We start from the raw sequence: 19,325 nt of genomic DNA, 5'->3' as shown, positions 1-19,325 counted from the left end.
GGTATGGAGTCACACACTTATGGCTGTGATGGTCCACGTGGCACGTGTACATTAAACTGTACCATAGGAAAGCGTCCAAAGACAGGATTCTCACGTGGGCATTCCTTACCTGGAACACTGTGCCAGGGGCAGGGCGGGTGTGTCTGGGGTGGGAGTGGTGGTATACTGTATTTTGCATGAGAAAGCTGTAATAATACTTTTGACAGTAGTCACATTGATAGCGCAGGTCCGGTGAATTTCATCTTTAGCTGTTCACTGCATCCCTGTCAGTCACGTGGGGAAGGTGTGCAGGGCAATACTGAGACCCACAAAGCACCAGGAACCGCCAAATTCACCCTCTTGGGCATTCCATCCCTGTGACTGAGACATGGAGGAGACACCTATCCAGCTTCCTGGGTCCCAACTGCCTGGGTCTTTGGCTGCAGGCTGAGGCGTTGGTTCCCTCTCATATGGTTGGCCTGTCTCTAGGACAAGCTTCCCTTGGGCAGTGGAAGTCCCTTGTGTCTGATTTACCTTCCTGGGAGTGGGAAACCAATTAATTGTGACAAATTGCTACCAAGAAGACACTCCACAGAAGCTGTACATACATATTTTCATTTATTAGAAAGAGGTCTCTACACTATAGCCACCTCTCTCTGTTACTTTACACTTTTCCTTTCTTTTCCCCTTAGAATACTGTACACCTGACACAAAATCCCAAGGCAGGAAAATACAAACCAGTATATTTAACCCGAACAAGGTCGCATGAACGAACAAGCAAAGCGAAATGTCTGTGTATGGTTTAATTACAGGACAAACAGCATAAATAAAGCATCAGTCATCAGGAAACATAAAGTTATGGAATGAGGTAATATCATAATGCCCCAGACGGACCACTCACCTCTGGAGAAGCCCCCACTGTGCTTCTACCTTCTATGTGTCTAGGCAGGTGACATGGCTTTCTTTGCCCCCACCCAGAACTGTGTCAGCTGCACCCCTACTTTGCCCTGGGTTTTCTCTTTGCAAAGACGTGCCTATGGCAAGATGAGGATTCAGTGTGGAACTGAGGACAAGAATGAGAAGAGAGGATGCTGGGGGCTCTGTCCTCTACGGGTCCAGGCTCAGGCCATTGTAAAGGGCCAGCCACCTCCTGTGCCTTCCTGGGGCTCAACACCCTTTCAGTTCTCAGGGCTGGAGGATCAGTTCTCATCCTGAGAACTGATGTATTTTATAAGAAAGCTACCACCCCCTCAAAGAGGTAAAAACAGAAAACCCCAGTGTAGGGGGGGAAAGGGACAGTTTTTACATATAAGAGAAGGGTAATTTTTAACAGGAAGGTGCAGATGTCTTTCCTTTCTGGTCACAGAGACCATTTGAAGGTTTCTTTTGCCTGTCCATCACATAATAGCCCTGGGTACCCTCACTACCACCCTGGTAGGAACACTGCAGGACTTGGTAGGTGAGCAAAATACGCCTGCAAGAGCAGGAACTAGAAGCCACATTTGGACTGCATAGTACCCCTGGTCCCTTTTCTGCCCATCCTGATGAGCCAGGCAGGTCAGATAGCTTTGAAGTCCCTCAGCTGTGGATAGAGAGCTGTTTACAATTCTGTTTGGGGCTACATAGGTCTTTCTACTCAAAGCTCTCAGTCAGTCCATATGGCCTGCCTAGTAGTTTGCTGAGTTTGTCTTTTTGCAAGCATGTGAGAGCCCTCTCTGACATCCATACTACTATCTGGGCTAGTGTGGAAGCAGCCCTGAACCTGGACATTGGGGTGCAATGTGATTGTAGGGTGGTTGCTTCTAGCAGCAGTATGCCAAGGGGCTCTCCTCTGGGCCTAATCCCACCCCCCACCCATTCACACCTCTTGGTTCCTTCATTTCACCCGAAACAAGACAAAGGCTATGTAATTCCCTGCACACAGAATTCCAGACCAATCCTCCCTTATGGCGGGAGAGTCCATCATATGGCTTGATTCATGACCCCCAGGGGTCCCCTGCAGATGCCACATGCTCAGCAAAATGAAGACAAGCCCTGAGCTGACCCTTCTCTCACTCACCAAGGCCACTTACTTGGACCCTATAGCGGCTGCCAGTGCTGGGTGCCCACACCCACCTGAGGCTCATTATGGGAGAGGCCTCAGTTAAGAATGCTTTGACCAGTCAGAAGCAAACTCCCAAACTAAATACTGCTCTTCTATAGGAAAATTGGCCTCTTGAAGATGAGGGACAGGAGGTCACTTCTCCATGGACCTGTATTGTACACTGCCTCGGGCAGGGAGTCACCTGGCTAATGGCACATAAACACACCTGACCTGGGTCTGCAAAAACTAAGGACATAAAGCTTTGTTGGCTGACTAGACTCATCTATGATGAAAGGTTTTCTCTCTTCAACTCTGACCCAAGATGCAAAGCAATATCGAAAGAGCAGCAGAGACTACACAGAAATCTTAGCATCTGACAAAGCCCCATAAGGCCAGGACTCCTGAGCAGGGAGAGACTTGGTGTCCTGAAACACTAAGGCCCCAGATGGTCAGCGGTCTCTTTCCCCATGAGGAAAGAGATGAGCCCTGACTTTGGGCGCTGGCTGCTCTAAGCAAGGAGGCTGCAGCTTGGTTCCAGGGTGGGAATAAAATCCTGAGGACGAGGAGGGCTGTGTGGTACCAGCAGAGTAGCTGGCCCCTCCCCCTCCCCTACTCACCTCTCAAGAAGGAATATTACATTTTGGCTAAAAACCCATCTACATCAGCTGTTTTAAAGAGAAGGCCCCCAAACAGGCCAGACACAAATAGCTGGGTCACACGGCTCTCCTGGTCCCACAGTGTGCTAGCCAGGCCTGGCAGGGGTAGGGCTGTTTAGAATCCAAGAGACAGTGGAAGAGAAGGTTGCACATGGGATACCAATGGCCCTGACAGCATTCTCTTGAGTGACAAGAGGGAAATCACCTCCAGCTGTGCCTTCACAACAGAAGCAGTGGGGGATAAATTCTGTTTTTTTTTTTTTTTTTTTTTTTTTTTGTTCATCGGTGTCACATCTCTTCAAATTCTTTCCTGACTGCTTTTCAATTTGTTTGCTTCAAAGTCATAAATACAACCCTGGCAGAGTTCTAGCAAAGACTCCGGGACCTTGTAGGGTGTGAATGAATGATGGAGACAGAAGAGCTGAGGAGAGCCCACCAGAAGGCATGGGCTTGCTTCTCAAAAACCTCAGCCTCCTGGTGGCTTGGGAGGCCCTTGTCACACTCCTCCTAGCTGTGCAGTTGTGTCCCCAGGAGGGATAGACTGCCCATCTCGGCCATAAAATAGGAAAGAATGGTGGCCACCTTGGCAACTAAGAGCACAACTTAGGCTCAGGGCCAGCAGGTCCCTGGTTCACCAGGTTCAGACACAAACTCACTGTGGATCTTGACAGAAGGAGGATGCCAGTGGCAGAACACTCTGACCAGGCTCTTCTGACCAGGCTCTTCTGGGATAACTGGGGCAGTGGAGCCCAAGGCCTGGGGTGCTATGATCCTCAAAGCTAATGGGTCAGGGTACAGACAGCCTGCATGTGTGTGTCCCGGCAGCCACAACGGGAGCTGCAGGGAGAAGGAGACTTGATGAGCCAAGAGCAGAGGTAAAAGGTTGGAGGAGAAGAGCCTCATCTTAGGCTTGAGTGACACTTGGGGATGCCGGGAGAGCAGTGCTTAGCTCTTCTCTGTAAAACAAGGCAAGAAATTTAGAGGGGCTTTCCCAGCAGTGGGGACAATAAGCAGGGCTTCACTTTCCACCCACCACTGACACTGTTCACAGACCTGAGGACAACAGGAGCTCAGCACAGGTAGCCACAGGCTAGACTGCCCCCCCCACTCCACCCCAGGACAATTGATGGACAAGTCACAGGCTGGCCCCAGCTGGCTGCTTCTCAACAAGAGAGGAAATGCACCCTGAACACAAAGTCTGCAGGGGCTTGCAGTGGCCTCCTCACACTTGTCACCTCGATCCTGGGCTGGCGGAAACGGGGTCTCCAAACTCACATGCCCCTCCCCCACTAACCGGCTTCTCTGACTTCCCCCACTTTCCTTCTTGACTTTAGTAAGTCCATGTCCCACTATCCTATTCTGACATGCTCCCTAAAAATGTGTGTCACACCAAAGGGAATGCTTAGCGTGGGAGAGCTCTCCATCAAACCTCAACGCCCTTCCGCACAACCCAGGTCCTGGTTTCACTCTTCCTTGGTGTCAGCTTGAAAATGGGAGAAAGCGGGTTGTCACTGAGGTGAGGACTTGGCTCTGAAGGTGAAATGTAAGCACAGGTTAGGCTGCTTCTCTCCTTTATCTGCATAGAAAACCCTGGAGGCCCCACTATCACCATTCCGTCTGTTGTCAAAACTCAGGCTTAGGAGGAGTGGGCTACCCCTTGGACAGTTCCAGCAAAGCTAGAGCTGGCGGGGGGGGGGGCAGGGAAGGCTGTATTCTGAGGAAGAATTGATGATGTCAGAGTGACCCAGGGAGGGAGGGAGGGAGGCAGAGCGAGCAACTGAGCATTCAGGCAGTGGAGGGTGATGTGAGACAAGGAGTCATTCGGGAAAATATCCTATTATTATAAACACATAGTACTATGTACACACTCATATACACCCCGAAGAGAAGCCTTGCAAAGGATCCCATTTCCTCTCTCAAGTAGGCTCCCCTAGGATAAAAGCACTCCTCTAGTGGGAATTGACCACACTGAAATAATTTAACAATTTAATCTGTGTTCTCTATAGAAGTCTATGGTAAAGGCTACGTGGAGGCGGACTCGGGTTGCAGGGCTGGGTGCTAATGCATTCTTCAAAAATAGGCCATGACAGCTTGTTTTCTCTATTCACATTTAAAGTGACGACACAGTGATGGACAGCAGGATGAACAACCCAGCGTAGGGCTTGTGGCACTGAGTGCAGCCGTCTCAGACTAACTTTCAAACCTGTGACATTTTTGGATACTGGTTGGCCCCAGCTGTGTTGCGACTGGAGATCTCCACGAGACGCTCACCCACAGATAAACGCTGTCTAAAGCTTGACTTTTGTTCCCATCTACTTTAGATTTTTTTTTTAAAAAGTGAAAGAAGAGGAAAAAACTCTTACAAAATATAAAGTTCAATATATGAGAGCAAGGAGCTTCTCCACAGGATGCCGGGTGGTGACTTTGCCCAGTGTCCTATCTTCCAGTGTGATGGCCTTCTCCCTGCCACACTGCCACGAGGGCACTCTGGCAAGGCTGCCCCTCATTTTTTTTTTAACTAAATAGTGTCACGGTTTGGTGTTCTTGACCACCGTGCTGAAGGTGACCAGTGTCTGACACACCCTGTGGCCCATGATGGCAAATCAGTCAACAGACAGGATAGATGGTATAGAGTCTATGGGCTCTCAGGAGCCAGCTGTGCCAGAACGGTTAGCAGCTGCTCACAGGGTGCCTTTGTGGGTCTGGTGTTCAGAAAATCACCTTCTTGCCACAGCCCCTTGCTTCTGGTCGGCAGGAGTGGCCTGGGCTCTCCAGCTTGCCTTTGGGATGGCGACTCCCATGCTCCTTCCCACTCTGCTTCTCTCCTTCCCCTCCCTCCATCCCTTCCTGATTTTAATAAGCAAATTGTGCCACCATCTTATTCTGATGCACCTTTTAAAAAGCTGTTTATCACATTAATGGAAGTGTTTGCTGCTGGGAGCACTTCCCATGTACAGTCATCTGTAACCCTCTGATCTCAACTAGTTGCACGTTATTAGTTCCTATCCAGCTCAATTTATAAATTAACAGAGGTGCCATTTGTCTGCACAAAAATCAATGCATATTTATGAACTTTATTCAAATAGATTTTCACACATCTTCTCTATGACAGAAACCTGGGTAACTCAGACCTTGTGGATTGGGAGTGACTGAGGCCTGACACATCCATTGTGGCCACAGGACAGAAAAATCTCTCTTAGGAAAAAAAAATAGCATTTTACATATTTACTTATTTTTGGAGCATACTTGAGAAGCTATTTTTCAGCTGGATTGATGATTTCTTTTTGAATTTCCAAGTTATTCTTATTTATTTATTTTTTTCCCCATTTTGTTTTTGCACCAAGGAAGGAGATTGCAGTCAAATAATACCCGGCAACTGGTTTCCTCTCTTTGGACTGAAAAATTAAACAGATACTAAATTATGACAGTGAATTTAGAAAGGAGGGCTCCAAGGGCTGGAGAGACATGTCTGGGATGATACGATGCTTCTCAGCGCACTGCAATCACATCGTGGCAATCACCAGAGCGTGCCGTGTAACTACCTCCTCGGCTAATATGCCTTCTTCCCGGTGATGACTAATCACGTTCTATTAAACAGCGGTAATGCTGGAGGAACTCGACTACACAAGTGTAATGAAGCCAGTATTCTCCCTGGACAGATTAGCTCCAAATGATTTGACACCGACCATCATAGGGGCTTCAGACCTGACAAACTGTGCTTGCTTCTGATTTATGCCGTCAAGCTCCCCAGAGGAGACGTGAAATCCAAGCCTCCTTTTGGTCGAGGTGAAATGTACTGATGTGCTTAACTGCCAGTTAGGGGAAGATGCCCCTTCTCCTTGCTGCCCCTCCCCCTGTGCTCCAGGTCACTGGAACAGGGGTCCCCCGTCGATCGTGTGCTATCCTCAAAGCCGCTGGGAGGTGGTCGGTCCCTCCTGCGTGGCTTTCGGAGTGTGGGAAAAAGAGTTCGGTTTTGTGGCCTCCAGTCTCCTCTTCTCCCCTCGAGGGTGTCCAGGTTTGGAGATTTCTTGTGGAGTGTGTGAGTGGCAGGTGGGTGGTAGTGACCACCAGGAAGAGGGAGGGAACTGAGGGACTCACGTGCTGTGACTTCCGGAGCAGGCGGGCGTGGGATCCCAGGTGCAGTGTTGGCTGACCTCAGATGATGCTGGGCGCCCTCCCGCTACTGTTGTTCCTGCTGTTGTTTTTTCTGGACAGGTTGGGGGTAGCCATGAGCACAAAGCGCTCATCTGGGCAGCCATACTGCAGCAGCACGTCAATGCACTCCTGACTGGAAGCCTGCCGGGCATAGGCCAGTGCTGTGTTCCCGTGGGCGTCTCGAGCCATGACGTCCACCCCGTACTGTGGAGGCAACAGAGAGCAAGTTAGTGTCCACGGGGATCTGAGGGCAGGCAATCGAGGTCACACCCTCAACTCCTTGTGGATTGAGCTGAGATGGAAACCCGAGAATGAGGGACCACAAACTGAACATTCTTCTGTTGTTTAGAACAGGCTCTGACACCACACAAACAGGTCCGAGAGGGCTTCAACTCTGTTCTTGGTTTTTTGAGCCACAGAACTTACACTGTGGAGGGAGAATCAACTTCTGCAGGCTGCCCTCTGCAGGACTGCTGTGTCCCGTGTGTGTGTGTGTGTGTGTGTGTGTGTGTGTGTGTGTGTGTGTGTGTGTGTGTGTGTGTGTGTGTGCGAACACGTGCACAAAAAAATCTCACTGGTAGCTCAGTTTCATTGCAGAAACTGTCAAGAGTTTGTTATTTCTGTGTGTTTCCCCTTCTTTAGCACTGGAGGACCAGGGCTTAGCACATGCTAAGTGAGGATATACCAGTATGCTAAACCCCCAGTCCTTTCTAACGAGTTTTCTTTGACTCAAACAGAGATAAAACCAAATAGCTTGTACTTTTTTTTCTTTTACTGAACTAGACTTTGAGTATTTTCTTACATTATCAAAACTTACTCAAAAGCCTGGCTCCTAATAGCTGTGTACCACTGAAACACGCACACCCATTTCAGTTATTCCGCCCTTGGTGGTAGCACATTTTGTTCTGAAGTAGTCACTGGCAGAGCTAGTGAGGGAGGCATGGTTTATCTTTATGGAGTCTTTCTCCGTAGCCCAGGGAAGCCCATGATCACACCAAAGATTAGCCCCGGGGTAGTACACTGAGCTGGGAGTACACAATACAGGGCTCGGGTGGGGCTCAGGGCTGTAGTCCTTGCCTACTATTCACAAGGCTGTGGTGTGGGTTCTAGCCTCAGTCTGCAAAAATAAACTCCTGGGCTGGAGAGATGGTTAAGAGTTGCTGCTCTTGTAGAGGACCTGAGCTGAGTTCCTGGCACCCATGCTAAGTGGCTTACAACTGTCAAGCTCCAGGGAATCTGATACCCATTTTTGGCCTTTATAGATACCTGAACACACCTAAAAATCAAATAGAAATAACTGCTGAAGAGATGGTTCAGCAGTCAAGAGCATCTACTGCTGTTCCAGACAGTGTGAATTTGGATCCCGGCACCCAGGCTGGATGGTTCACACCCATCAGTAACTACAGCTATAGGGAGTCTGGCACCCATTTATTTCAGGCCCTCAGAGGGCACTGGCAGATACCTACATACACATGAGTAAAAAAGGGGAATAAATCTTTAAAAAGTTAAAAAACAACAACCTATAAACACATCACAGAGGCAAACGCACACACATACTTTTAGCTCATGATAAGGGTAGGTTCACACACGCTTGTGTGACTCAGTGTATGGGGGCGGTTTCAGACACTCACAATAACATGGAACACTGCTATGGAGAGCTTTTGGCCAGTGTGAGAAGGAAATGTGTTATGCCCCTCAAATTACCATGCTCAAGCCTTAAACAGCCCCCAGTACTTTAGACTGGAACTCCATCTGCTGGAGCTGAGAAGTTCAGTGTCCTTAAGGAATCAGACACCAGGATGCATGCTCACAGAAGAGACCACATGGGGCCACAGCAAGTTCCTATCTGCTAGCTGAGGAGCAAAGCCTTTTTTCTTTTGGTTTTTCAAGACAGGGTTTCTCTGTGGCTTTGGAGGCTGTCCTGGAACTAGCTCTTGTAGACCAGGCTGGTCTCAAACTCACAGAGATCTGCCTGCCTCTGCCTCCCGAGTGCTGGGATTAAAGTGTGTGCCACCACCGCCCAGCTGCCCTTCAGATGTTTTGATGTCTGTCTTTAGCTTTCAGAGCTGTGAGAGTACAGTACAGTGTGTTTTGTAATTTTGTTACTTCATCCCAAGCAAACCAAACACAACTGTCATTTAATGACCAGTGAGGATGAAGATGAACACCGAATTACCCTGATTTAGCACCTGCATCTAACCAAATTCTCCCACTGTGTTCCAAAAAGTAGATTAAAAACATGAAAAAACTGGGGTAAGATATCTCAGCCAGTGAAATGTCTCATCTCCCAATTTAGAGGACTTGAGTTTGATCCCTTAGAACCATATTGAAAAGAAAAATCTGAGTGTGGTGGGGTAAGCTTGTAATCCCAATTGCTAGGGAGGCAGAGACAGGAGGATCCTGGGGGGGGCGGGGGCTTGCTGGCCAGCCTAGTCTACTTGGCCAGCTCCGGGCATTATGTTGTCTCAACAAGTGAACACCAACAAAACAACCTAAAGTGGGTAACACATGAAGAACAACACTTGAGGTAGAGAAATACATTAGTTTTCAGCTGTGCTGGATCCCTGTCACCGGCATGGAGGCAGAGAAGGCATGTTTGAGTGGCAGATGTCCCTGAGTGATGTTTAGGAAGTTGCCTGGGGACATGGCATTACAGCATCTCAACTCAGCCCACACAGGCAGGGCCTCTCTGCACAACCATTTTACCCAATTTCAGTTTCTTACAAAGTTCAAATTCAAATTTCAAATTTAAATGAGTAATTTTTTTTTCCTGAGTGGAAAGTCATTAAAATACAAGAAAGGCTTGGTTACAAACTCGAACCTATCAGACCTCAGTGCCTAGGGCCAGTACTTTTGTGTTATGAGAATAGAAATTCAAAGGGGACTCCTAGAAGCTATTCAAGTTATTCACGCCCCAACCCTCACCCGCAAAAAGATGACATTGAGGAACAAGTCCCATCCTCTCCCTGCAGGATGCTTGACCAAGAGGCCATCAGAAAGACACTTCCGAAACTAGTAAATGAGCATCTGTTTCATTTCTGCTCTGTGCCCAGCCTTTCCCTGCTGTTCTATACCCTCATGCAGGTAAGTCCAGATACAAACCTCAGATCCCATTAGGGTCAGCTCTCAGGCACAGTGGCCTTGCCTTCTCCGGGAAGGAGCAGTCAACAGCATAACACATTCTGACCCCGCAGGGGCCCCTCCCTCCATTGGGCAAGTGGTGGGTACCCAAGCCACCTACCCAGATTAGCAGCTGAGCCAGGACCACGTTGCCCTTGCGGCAGGCCAGGTGCAGTGCTGTGCGGCCATCTCCTTCCCCACAGGTCTCATTCACCTCATCCCGGGACCCATGTGCCAGCAGCAGGATGACGGTCCGCAGGTCTTCCTCGGCGGTGGCACGCAACAGTTGCTGGCCCAGGGAGAACTCTGTACATGGCAGTGGGGCTAGGAAGAGTTTCTGTTCATACTTGGCCCGGATCCATCGTTCCTTTTCTTCCCTACAAAAAGTCACCAGACAGGCACACTCAGGACTGGATGTTAGAACTGAGGCTGGAAGCCCTGCTCTGGCAGCCACCATGGTTAGGAGGCACAGGAAAGGAAAAGAATAGTCTCCTTTTGGGATAAAGCCCCCTTGGGGATGCTCTCTCTGTTTGTGCTTCTGGGAAGTGCTATCCTTGCTGTCTGCAGGATCCACTGATTTCAGAGTCAGAACCCAGATGCAAGCCACTGCTGGGACCCTGAAACCCCTGAGATGTAAGAACAGCCCATGGCCTGGGGGCTTGCATCAGTGCAATGCAAACATGGGCTCCATAGTTCAAAGGCTTGTGCTTTCTGTGAGCAAGGAAGGAAGGGAACCCTTCACCCCAAGCAAGATGTGCTTATATCGACCTAAAAGAAAGGCTCCAGGTGAGCTGCCCCTACGCTCTAGGGCTGGCAGCTGACTGGAGACTAGAGGTAGGACAGCAGAGGCTTCCTCTGAGGGCATTGGTGTTCTCTGCTCTTAACTCCCACACTCTCAGATGAGGACATGTGTGAGTCCCCAAGGGTCTCCTGCTGCTTTCAGCTGAAGGAAACACTGAAGATTCACACAGGAATCTGCCATTTCTTTAGAGACTTGTGAAAGGCTTAAGGGGGGGGGCAGAATGTTGATTTTCGGGGAGAAGTGTTCCAGGGCCTAGTCTCAGGGAGAAAAAGTGGGGGTGCTTCTAAGGCTGGATCAAAGCCAGGGACAGAGGGCAGGGTAAAACTGGAAGGAGGTGGGCTCTGCAGTATGGCAAGTTCTGAGGGTGTGATGGACACAACAGGGTCTTATCTGCAGTTCCCAGCACAACTCGAGTCTAGAAGGTTCAGGACCATGGCTCCCACCCCCAGGGTCCATCACCTGGGGGGCACTACAGAGATAAGGAGGGAAGAAGGCAGGAAAGAAAGTCTCCTAGGAGGCTTGTTGGGCATGGTGGCGCAAGCCTTTAATTCCAACACGCAGGAGTCAGAGGCAGGTGGATCTGTGAGTTCAAGGCTAGCCTGGTCAACATATCCGGTTCCAGGCCAGTCACAGGTACACAGAGAGAGGCTCTCAGTGAGCTGCTTTTAAGGGTGAGCTGCTCTGGGATAGTAAGGTGAGACATGGGTGCTGGTTTCTCAAAAACAAAACAAAACAAAACCACCACAACAACAGAAAGGAAGGATGAGACACTGAACTCCACAGTCCCACTGACTGGACCTGGACTCATTGCTAGGAAAAGGGGCAGTGTGTGCATGCATGTGTGTGTGTGTGTGTGTGTGTTTTAAAGAGGACCTGATATTTCATGAGTAGCCCTCAGAATTTTCCCAGCAGCCTGTGGTGTGTTCCTGAGGCCGGAGCACAGCTTTTTCATGAGGATGATGAAGAGAGCAAGCAAACCCCACACATAGAGACTAATTATCTCAGACTCAGTAAGATGCTGACTCACAATGCCTTCTAAAACCCAAAGCCTCTCGCTGCAATAATCAGAGCACACAGCTAGCAGCCTCGTGGAGGAACCAAGAGCTTTCCCCAACCCTCTAAAAGAAAACTCATTACATTTCTGCTTCCAGGGCCCAGAAGAAAGGCCTCGTTTACACCTCCGCACAGTGTTTACATTGCGCCTGGTGACCTAGTGTCAGGTTAGCCCTAATCTGTTTTTAAATACTTAGGCAAACAGATTCTTCCAGGACTAAATCTGGATTAGTTTTGCTTCACTTCCTGGTACATGTGAGTGACCCCCAAGTGACCCCTGACTCTTCATTCAGAGATTTCCAGGACAAACACTTGGCTTCAGCAGAGATGACCTGGCTCCCAGAACTGCAGCAAAGCCCTCTCGAACACATCCTTACTTAGGCAGAACAGTGGGGGACGTCCAGGAAATGCAAGACCCAAACCCCAGTGGTTCTGATTCTATTTTAGGAGCTTGTTTATAGTATGTTACACGTTTGTTGATGTAGTTCATAAATCAGGAAGGAGAAAGAGCAAGACGAGAATTAAATGAAGAGGGCTAATGGTGTAGGAGACGTCCAGACCTCCAGTTTCCAATCTGCTAACTCTCATCTTTGGGTAGGCATTAAAATCAGACTGTCTTATTCTGCTCCAGTTGATTTTAAAAGTCATTGCCAGATCATCCAGGGGTAACAGGGGAACTTCACATCAGAACTCCGGTCTTAACTGCAATGATTAAAATTTCATTTTAATATTCAAATACCCAGTCAAAGACTGAGCAGAGATCCCTGCCTCCACCAAGGACAAGCCCTAGACCAGCTCTTGGTGTGGCTTTTAGCATCAGATGGAAACAGCTCTTTACTGAATCTTCATACTTCTAAAACACAGAAGCCTGCAATGCCTACTGTTGGGTCCCCTGGCCTTCGCGCTCACCAGAAATCTAGGTGAGGCTGTACCAGATCTGACTCTCTCTCTCTCTGTCTCTCTCTCTGTCTCTCTCTCTCTCTCTTTCCTGAAATCCATTTAGTATGGAAACAGGGATTGGCTCAGGGCAATGGAGGGTTATGGGTGCGAATTCAGTTGCTCCCATCAACTCCCAAGTTCTCCCTGTTGTTCAAAATCTGTCTTCTCTGGCCTCTGCCTACCCTAACTAGTACACCCCAACATGGGCTTGGTGAGCTTTCCCAGTGGCTGCAGGGAGGGTAAAGGAATCCCATCCATGCTGGGCTATGAGGCTGCGTTCTCCCCTTAACAGAGATCTTAGGGTCTCAGCACCTGCTCTTCTCACCTTCCCCTCCTTGGACTCTGTCATCTGTAAAACTGGCCTGGTGACACTTATTGAAATAAGGGCTGTCCAGACCTAAGATCACATATGTGGTCTACGCACTGGCCACAGCCACCCTTTTGTAGCAGCAAACTGGAGAAAACCTCTCTCTACCCACTCAGGCTCAGTTACGGTCAGGCACATAGCATGCACCAGTGTGGCGTCATATGATGGGTAAGCGAAGATGCCTGTGGTGTGTTAGGGGTTTCTAGTCTACAGCTGCCTGTCACTGAGAGAGCCCCAGAACTCACCATGTGGAGCATGGGGAGGAGAGCAGCTCTTGTCTAGGGGCTTTGTGAGTCCCTTGAGGGTGTGGAGACCCTGAACACCCAGGGCAAAGGGTCTTGGCTAGTTCAAACGATCCCATAGTAGTCAGTGTTGTAGGGACTAAGTATGGAGTGTGTGCATGCACTGGCTTGAGGGGCCCAAGTCTCCTTCTTGTCATGGGCCAAACTGGGTTTGACTCTAAGTTCACATGCTGAAGTTTTAGCCACCAGTGTGGCTTCATTGGGAACAAGGTCTTTAAGGTACTCCTTAAAGATAATGTTAAATGGGGCCCTAGAGGTGGATGGATCCCCAACCCACTGCAGCTGGGGTTCATGCACAGCAGAAGGGACACGCGAGCCAGGAAGGGAGGCCTCCCAAGACAACAACCCTACCCACCATGCACCTTGATCTTGCACCATGCACTTCCAGTCCCTGAAGCCTGCATGTGATGTTTTGCCATGGTGGCTTACCCATCCTTCTCCGCAGCTCTCACTAGTGAGAGAGGGCACTCTGACAATAGTTTCTGTTCCATTCTGTCAACATCGCCACCCTTAGGAGACCACAGTGCCAAGGCACAGCGACTGCAGTTGTCATTCTCAGGTCCCCTGGCCATGTGCTTCATTGTCCCCAAGGAAGGCCAGTTCAAGAGCAGCGGAGCTGGCGGTAGATCACCTCGCCTCATTCCAATGCCCTGGAGGACCACTGCTCGCAGCCTCTGTTAGCTAATGAGCTAAAAAATGAATTATTGGCGCGGCTGCCATCAGCAGGGAGGAGGGGCCAGCTCCTCATCAGGTCTTGGTGCTGACACACCTTTAAATAAATCAACGGCAGAGAGGGAGGGAGGGAGGGAGGGAGGGGGCAGTTATCTGTCAGAAGACAGACATCGACCCCATCCCTAAAAACACAAAGAACATATGTTTCGGGAGATGCCCTCTCCTCCTTGAAATGGAACCTGTTGGGAGTGGCCTCTGCTTCCCTCTGGATATGACTGTGAACTGCCTGGTGTTCAACCCACAGGCTAGCAGTGACCAAACAAACCAAAGAGAATGGGTAGGACTGGGTGGCAGAGCTGGAAGCCCTATGATTATCTCAGTGTCTGCTGGCCTCAGCCCAGGATGCTCTGACACTAAAGCATGACGGATGGACACAGCTACTCCTGATCTTAAGGAGTGGTGACCTGGCTAAATGCCCAAGTGCCACCACAGAAACAGCTGCCTAGTGTCCTAGCTAGTTTTATGACAACTTGACTCAAGCTAGAGTCATGGGAGAGGGAGCCTCATGAAAACATGTCTATGTAAGATGGGCTGTAGTGTATTTTCTTAACCAGTGATTGACACGGGGGGGGAAGTAGGGGCTCAGCATATTGTGGGTGGAGCCACTCCTGGGCTGGTGGTTAGGGTCTATAAGAAAGGAGGTTGAGCAAGCCATGTGAGCAAGCCTGTAAGTAGCATCCTTCCATGCCCTCTGCATCAACTCCAGCCTCCAGGTTCCTGCCCTCCTGGCTTCTTTCAATGATGGACTACAATGTGGAATAAGCCAAATAAGCCCTTTCCTCCCCAAGCTGCTTTGGCCATGGTGTTTCATCATAGCAATAGTAACCTTGACTAATACATCTGGGTCTCACTTGAGGTCTGTCAGAACTGGCAGCTGTTTACATGGAACGACAAGGGATTCCCCAAGCTAAGAGGGGAGGGGTGGGGGAGATATTATGACTGACTTCATGGACCACAGCCTCCTGTGAGTAGAAATCAGAGGTCATGTAGACGTAGGTCCACTGACCCTGTGGCACCAGAATTGAGGTGAAATCCATCAGATCTCAGGATCTCAGTCACTGCCTTGTGTGGGGGAAGTCACACCATGTAGAGCACTTTACCACTTCTGTGGAGACCCGGGCCAGGGGCTCCTCATTGTGTGCAGGCTGCACTGTGCTCCATGCTGGACCCTTGGAGTCTAGTCCTTCCATGAGTCCCCTGTGGTTAGTGCTAGAAGACCCCAGCAGGCACATTCACAGCAGGGCTTGTTACGAGGGCAAAGCCAGCCAAGTGACATCACCACTGATGGCTAGGATGGTAATGACCGTGACGAATTTGTCCTCAAGTGATTGAAGGTATGCGCTGGGATGCACATACTCTCAGAATTTCCAGCTGCCCAACACTGGTATCTTGGTTTTATTTCCTTCTCAGCAAGTGGGAACTTGGCAGCAGCTTCCTTCTATGAGTTCATGAGGGCACTGTCTCACCAACACTGTGTGACTGGTATGCCCTGCGAGTATATGTCTCAGACCCATAAACTCCTTTGCTGAAGCCACAAGCCCTAAGATAATGGTCTTAGGAGCTGGGTCTTTGGGGAGGTGATTAAGTCTGAAGGCAGATGATTGGTGTCTTATCTAAGATGCCCCAAGGAGTTGGCTTGCTCCTTCCTTCCATGGTGTGAGGACATGGAACCGAGTATCATCTTGATCCTGAATTTCTCAACTTCTAACTTGTATATTTCTAATGTTTTACAAATTGTTCAGTCCACCTGACGGTGTAGTTCAATAGCCCGAATGTGGGAGACCCTGGGCCTTGCCCCCAGTCCCCACACTCCCCTCCCCAAATAATTTCCTCAGTCTAAGGTATTTGTTACAACCATGCACTAAGACTAAGGCCTAATCCCTCTGTATCATCTCCTCGCTTTATTTATAGCTGAATGAGCCAAGTGGTGGGGATGGGTCTTCAGTTCATGGACGGATGTTGGAAGCAGATGATAGAGGGTCTCGGGGCTGGGAGGGGTGGAGTATGAATATGATCACAATAGGTGTACTCTGTTAGACAGCCTAGGCACAGGACAGGAAGGCCTCCAGCCGGCCCACATGGAGGATACCACAGATCTAGAGCGTCTCTGCCACTGCAGAGGACACAGGGACAACTGGCTCAGTGCCCCCCTGCCTACTCCCCTTCCTTACTGAAATTATTTCACAATAATTAAGAACAGCAATTTTCGGAAAAGGTAGAAAGAGAATGGAAACTACAGATGTGCGGGGTGGGGGTGGGTGGGGTGGGGTGGGCGGGAATTAGGGCACTGAAGCCACTGTCTGGGGCTGAAATCCTATGATTGCTCAGATAGGAGGGTCCCAGGCAAGGACCATCCTTTGAGCTGGTAAATCCTTGGCCCCAGAGAAGAGAAAGTGTAGGGTGAGACCCGGGGTGGGGAAGAGGAGGTCTGGGGGAGGCAGAGGAACACCTTTTTTATAGAGGGGCTCCTTTATGTCTTCTGTTTTTGCCGGGTGGAGCGTCATATAGCCCAAGCTAGCCTTCAGCTCACTACACAAATGAAGGTAGCCCAAGTGCTGGGATGACAGGTGTGCACCACCATGTTTGGTTTCATGCAGTGCTGGGGGCTGAACCCAGAGCATCACGGATGCCAGGCAAACACTGCAACAAGCAAGTTCCACCCCCAGCCTGAGAGTCTTAATGCAATGGCCCCTCTCCACTCCTGCTCCGAAGATGCTCCCTCAGTTCCTACCACAGAGACTGGAGCCCTGCTAACTGTCGCCAGCTGTGTTTTGGGTCTGGCGGGGAGGGCTCAGCACACTGCCAAGGGGTAAGAAGGTTAATGGGTTGATTCCCAGAAAGAAAAAGTTTTTCAAGGAGCTTCTGACGGCTTTCAGCACTGTCCTGTGGATGTCTAGGAGATGTGTCACTAAAACACAGACGTGGGGGTGGGTGGCCAGACAACCCTTGGTCCTCCAGGGAGCCTGCCGTCCTGGCTGGTGATAGTGATCCTGGGCTGGTGTGATGAGCTGTTCCTCAGTGGTACAGTTCTCAGCTGTCAGATCTCAAAAGCAGAGGCTCCGGAGCACCAAGGGCGTTTCCCAGAAGTCTACTGGCGGTGACGTCCTAGGAGCTGGTTCTTATTTGAGCCTTCCCCACCCCACGAATGATAAAGGAACAAGCAGTCCTTTTGCGTGTGTACACGTCACTTATCACATTGCTTCTTCTGGAAATATCTTTTCTTCCTAAAGCCAGCAAGGGGACTTTTCAGTAGTGATTTTTATAGGCCATCCTGGAGGAATGAGTGCCCTTGGGGTGGGGAGGTGAAACAGGAGGGGCCACACATGGTCCTGAACTGGTGACAGATGAGGAGAGCAAGGACTGAGAGGGAGAAGAGAAAAGAAAGAGCTAGCAGCAAGGAATTTGCAAAGTGCTTCCTGCCTCAAGCCAAACAGGAACTGGGAGAGGAGGCATGGAAGACAGGGCTGGAACAATATGTTTGGAGAAAGAGGGGGGCTCCCTCCCTGCAGGGCAAGCCCAGGCCCAGTGCTAGCTGAGCACCAAGCCCTGCTCATATGCATGCCTTCTCTGGAGCTGCAGAGATGCGTTGCTAGGGGGTCAGGCCACAGCACCGAGGATGGCCAACAAAGACCGATGGATATTTATTCCTTAATTACTGAAAGCTTTTAAAAAACTGGCCACTGTAAATCCCACATGCAGGGAGTGTGAGACAACAGACAGGAATTTATACTCATGGAGCAAAGACAAAATAAATATCTGGCCTGACTTCCGATCAATATTATGAGTGTTTTTTGCCAACCTGCAGGGTATTTTATGATCATGGGGGAACAGAACAGGGTCATTATTAATTAAATAAAGTCAACCGTATTAGGCTTATTACTTCAGCGAGTCACAGTTAAGTGTGCTGGGCCATGGGGCTGGGCAGATCTGCAGATCCAGGTATTGGAAGGTGCTAACTGCCTGCCTCCAGTGTTCCTTATTCGAAGAGGTCATCAGCATTACACAACCTGGTGTAGCCCAGAGGTTGCCTGGGTAATAGTGGGGTTTTCAGAGGGCAGAGTGTAGTCTCAGCCTGTGTTCTGGTCTAGGATAAGGCTGACACCTTGAGCCCCTCACAGTCAAGCTCTCCTGAGTGCCAGGCTCCTCTCCACACTTGCCCCTTAGTAACCTGCTGGAGCTGCTAGAATTTAATACTGGCAAAGGCCCAAGGAAGTCTCCAGGTCATGGCTTAGCAGACAGACAGACAGACATCCCTGGAGTTTCCTTGTAAGCTGCCAGACCTAAGACCCTTCTGCAGCTCTAGCCACGGTGATCACCAGTATGTGTTTCAACATTGGAAAACAGGCAGTGGACAGCCTGTGCCCAGCATAGAAACAGCACCTGTGCCCAGCATGCAGAGGGCTGGGGAGAAGCAGTGATGGCTACAGTGCTAGGCACAGAGACGGGGTGGGTATGCTGCATCCTGCTCTGAAGCCCTATCTCTGAAAATGTACCTTTCAGGAGGGGTCCTTGGGGGAGTGAAAGAGTCAGGAAAGTGGCGTGCAATAGTGGTAGGACACATCAGAGACAACTGCCCTCTCAGAGAGCATACATCAAGAAGCTGCGTAGAAGCCTGGAATAGCCACATTCCCAAAGCCAACAGCACCTTGATTCCGTCAGATTTCCAAAGCACAAGGGTTGCATTTTCACAGCATAAACCACCTGGTCCAGCAGTAGCAATGGACAAAGTTAAGGAGTGATGCCATCACTGCCGCCCCCACTTGAGACAGAGTTTCTCTGTAGCTTTGGGGACTGTACTGGAACTGGCTCTGTAGACTAGGCTGGCCTCGAACTCACAGAGATCCATCTGCCTCTGCCTCCTCAGTGCTGGGATTATAGGCATGTGCCACCACTGCTTAGCCTGATTCTTCTTTTATCCCTATATGGTTATATTGTTAAAACTGACGTTAGTTCAAGAACACTTGCATGCCTCGTTCTCATTCTTTGTTTGTTTGTTTGTTTGAGACAGGGTTTCTCTGTGGCTTTGAAGGCTGTCTCTTCACTTTGTAGATCAGTCTGGCCTCAAATTCACAGTGCTGGGATTAAAGGCATGGGCCACCACCGCCCAGTGTTCTCATTCTTAAAATCAGGGAGAGCC

General features: G+C 49.7%; 1 protein-coding gene across 8 annotated transcripts in view; it reads right to left on the bottom strand.

Moving 5' to 3' along the window:
- Positions 1-578: 578 nt before the first annotated feature.
- Positions 579-19,325, bottom strand: part of Agap1 (ArfGAP with GTPase domain, ankyrin repeat and PH domain 1) — a 459,921-nt gene continuing 441,174 nt past the window's right edge. For all 8 annotated transcript variants that reach the window (XM_027397516.2, XM_027397517.2, XM_027397518.2 and 5 more), the window contains 2 exons: positions 10,115-10,370; positions 579-7,077 (listed from right to left, as the gene is read on the bottom strand). In XM_027397516.2, the coding sequence (XP_027253317.1) occupies positions 6,874-7,077; positions 10,115-10,370 (460 nt within the window). In that variant the 3' untranslated portion in view covers positions 579-6,873. The remainder of the gene's footprint in view (positions 7,078-10,114; positions 10,371-19,325) is intronic.

Source organism: Cricetulus griseus, chromosome 2, assembly GCF_003668045.3.
Source record: "Cricetulus griseus strain 17A/GY chromosome 2, alternate assembly CriGri-PICRH-1.0, whole genome shotgun sequence".
NCBI classification, from domain to species: domain Eukaryota; kingdom Metazoa; phylum Chordata; class Mammalia; order Rodentia; family Cricetidae; genus Cricetulus; species Cricetulus griseus.
Note: the sequence above shows the minus strand (reverse complement) of the source record. Positions and strands in the feature narration are given on the sequence as shown.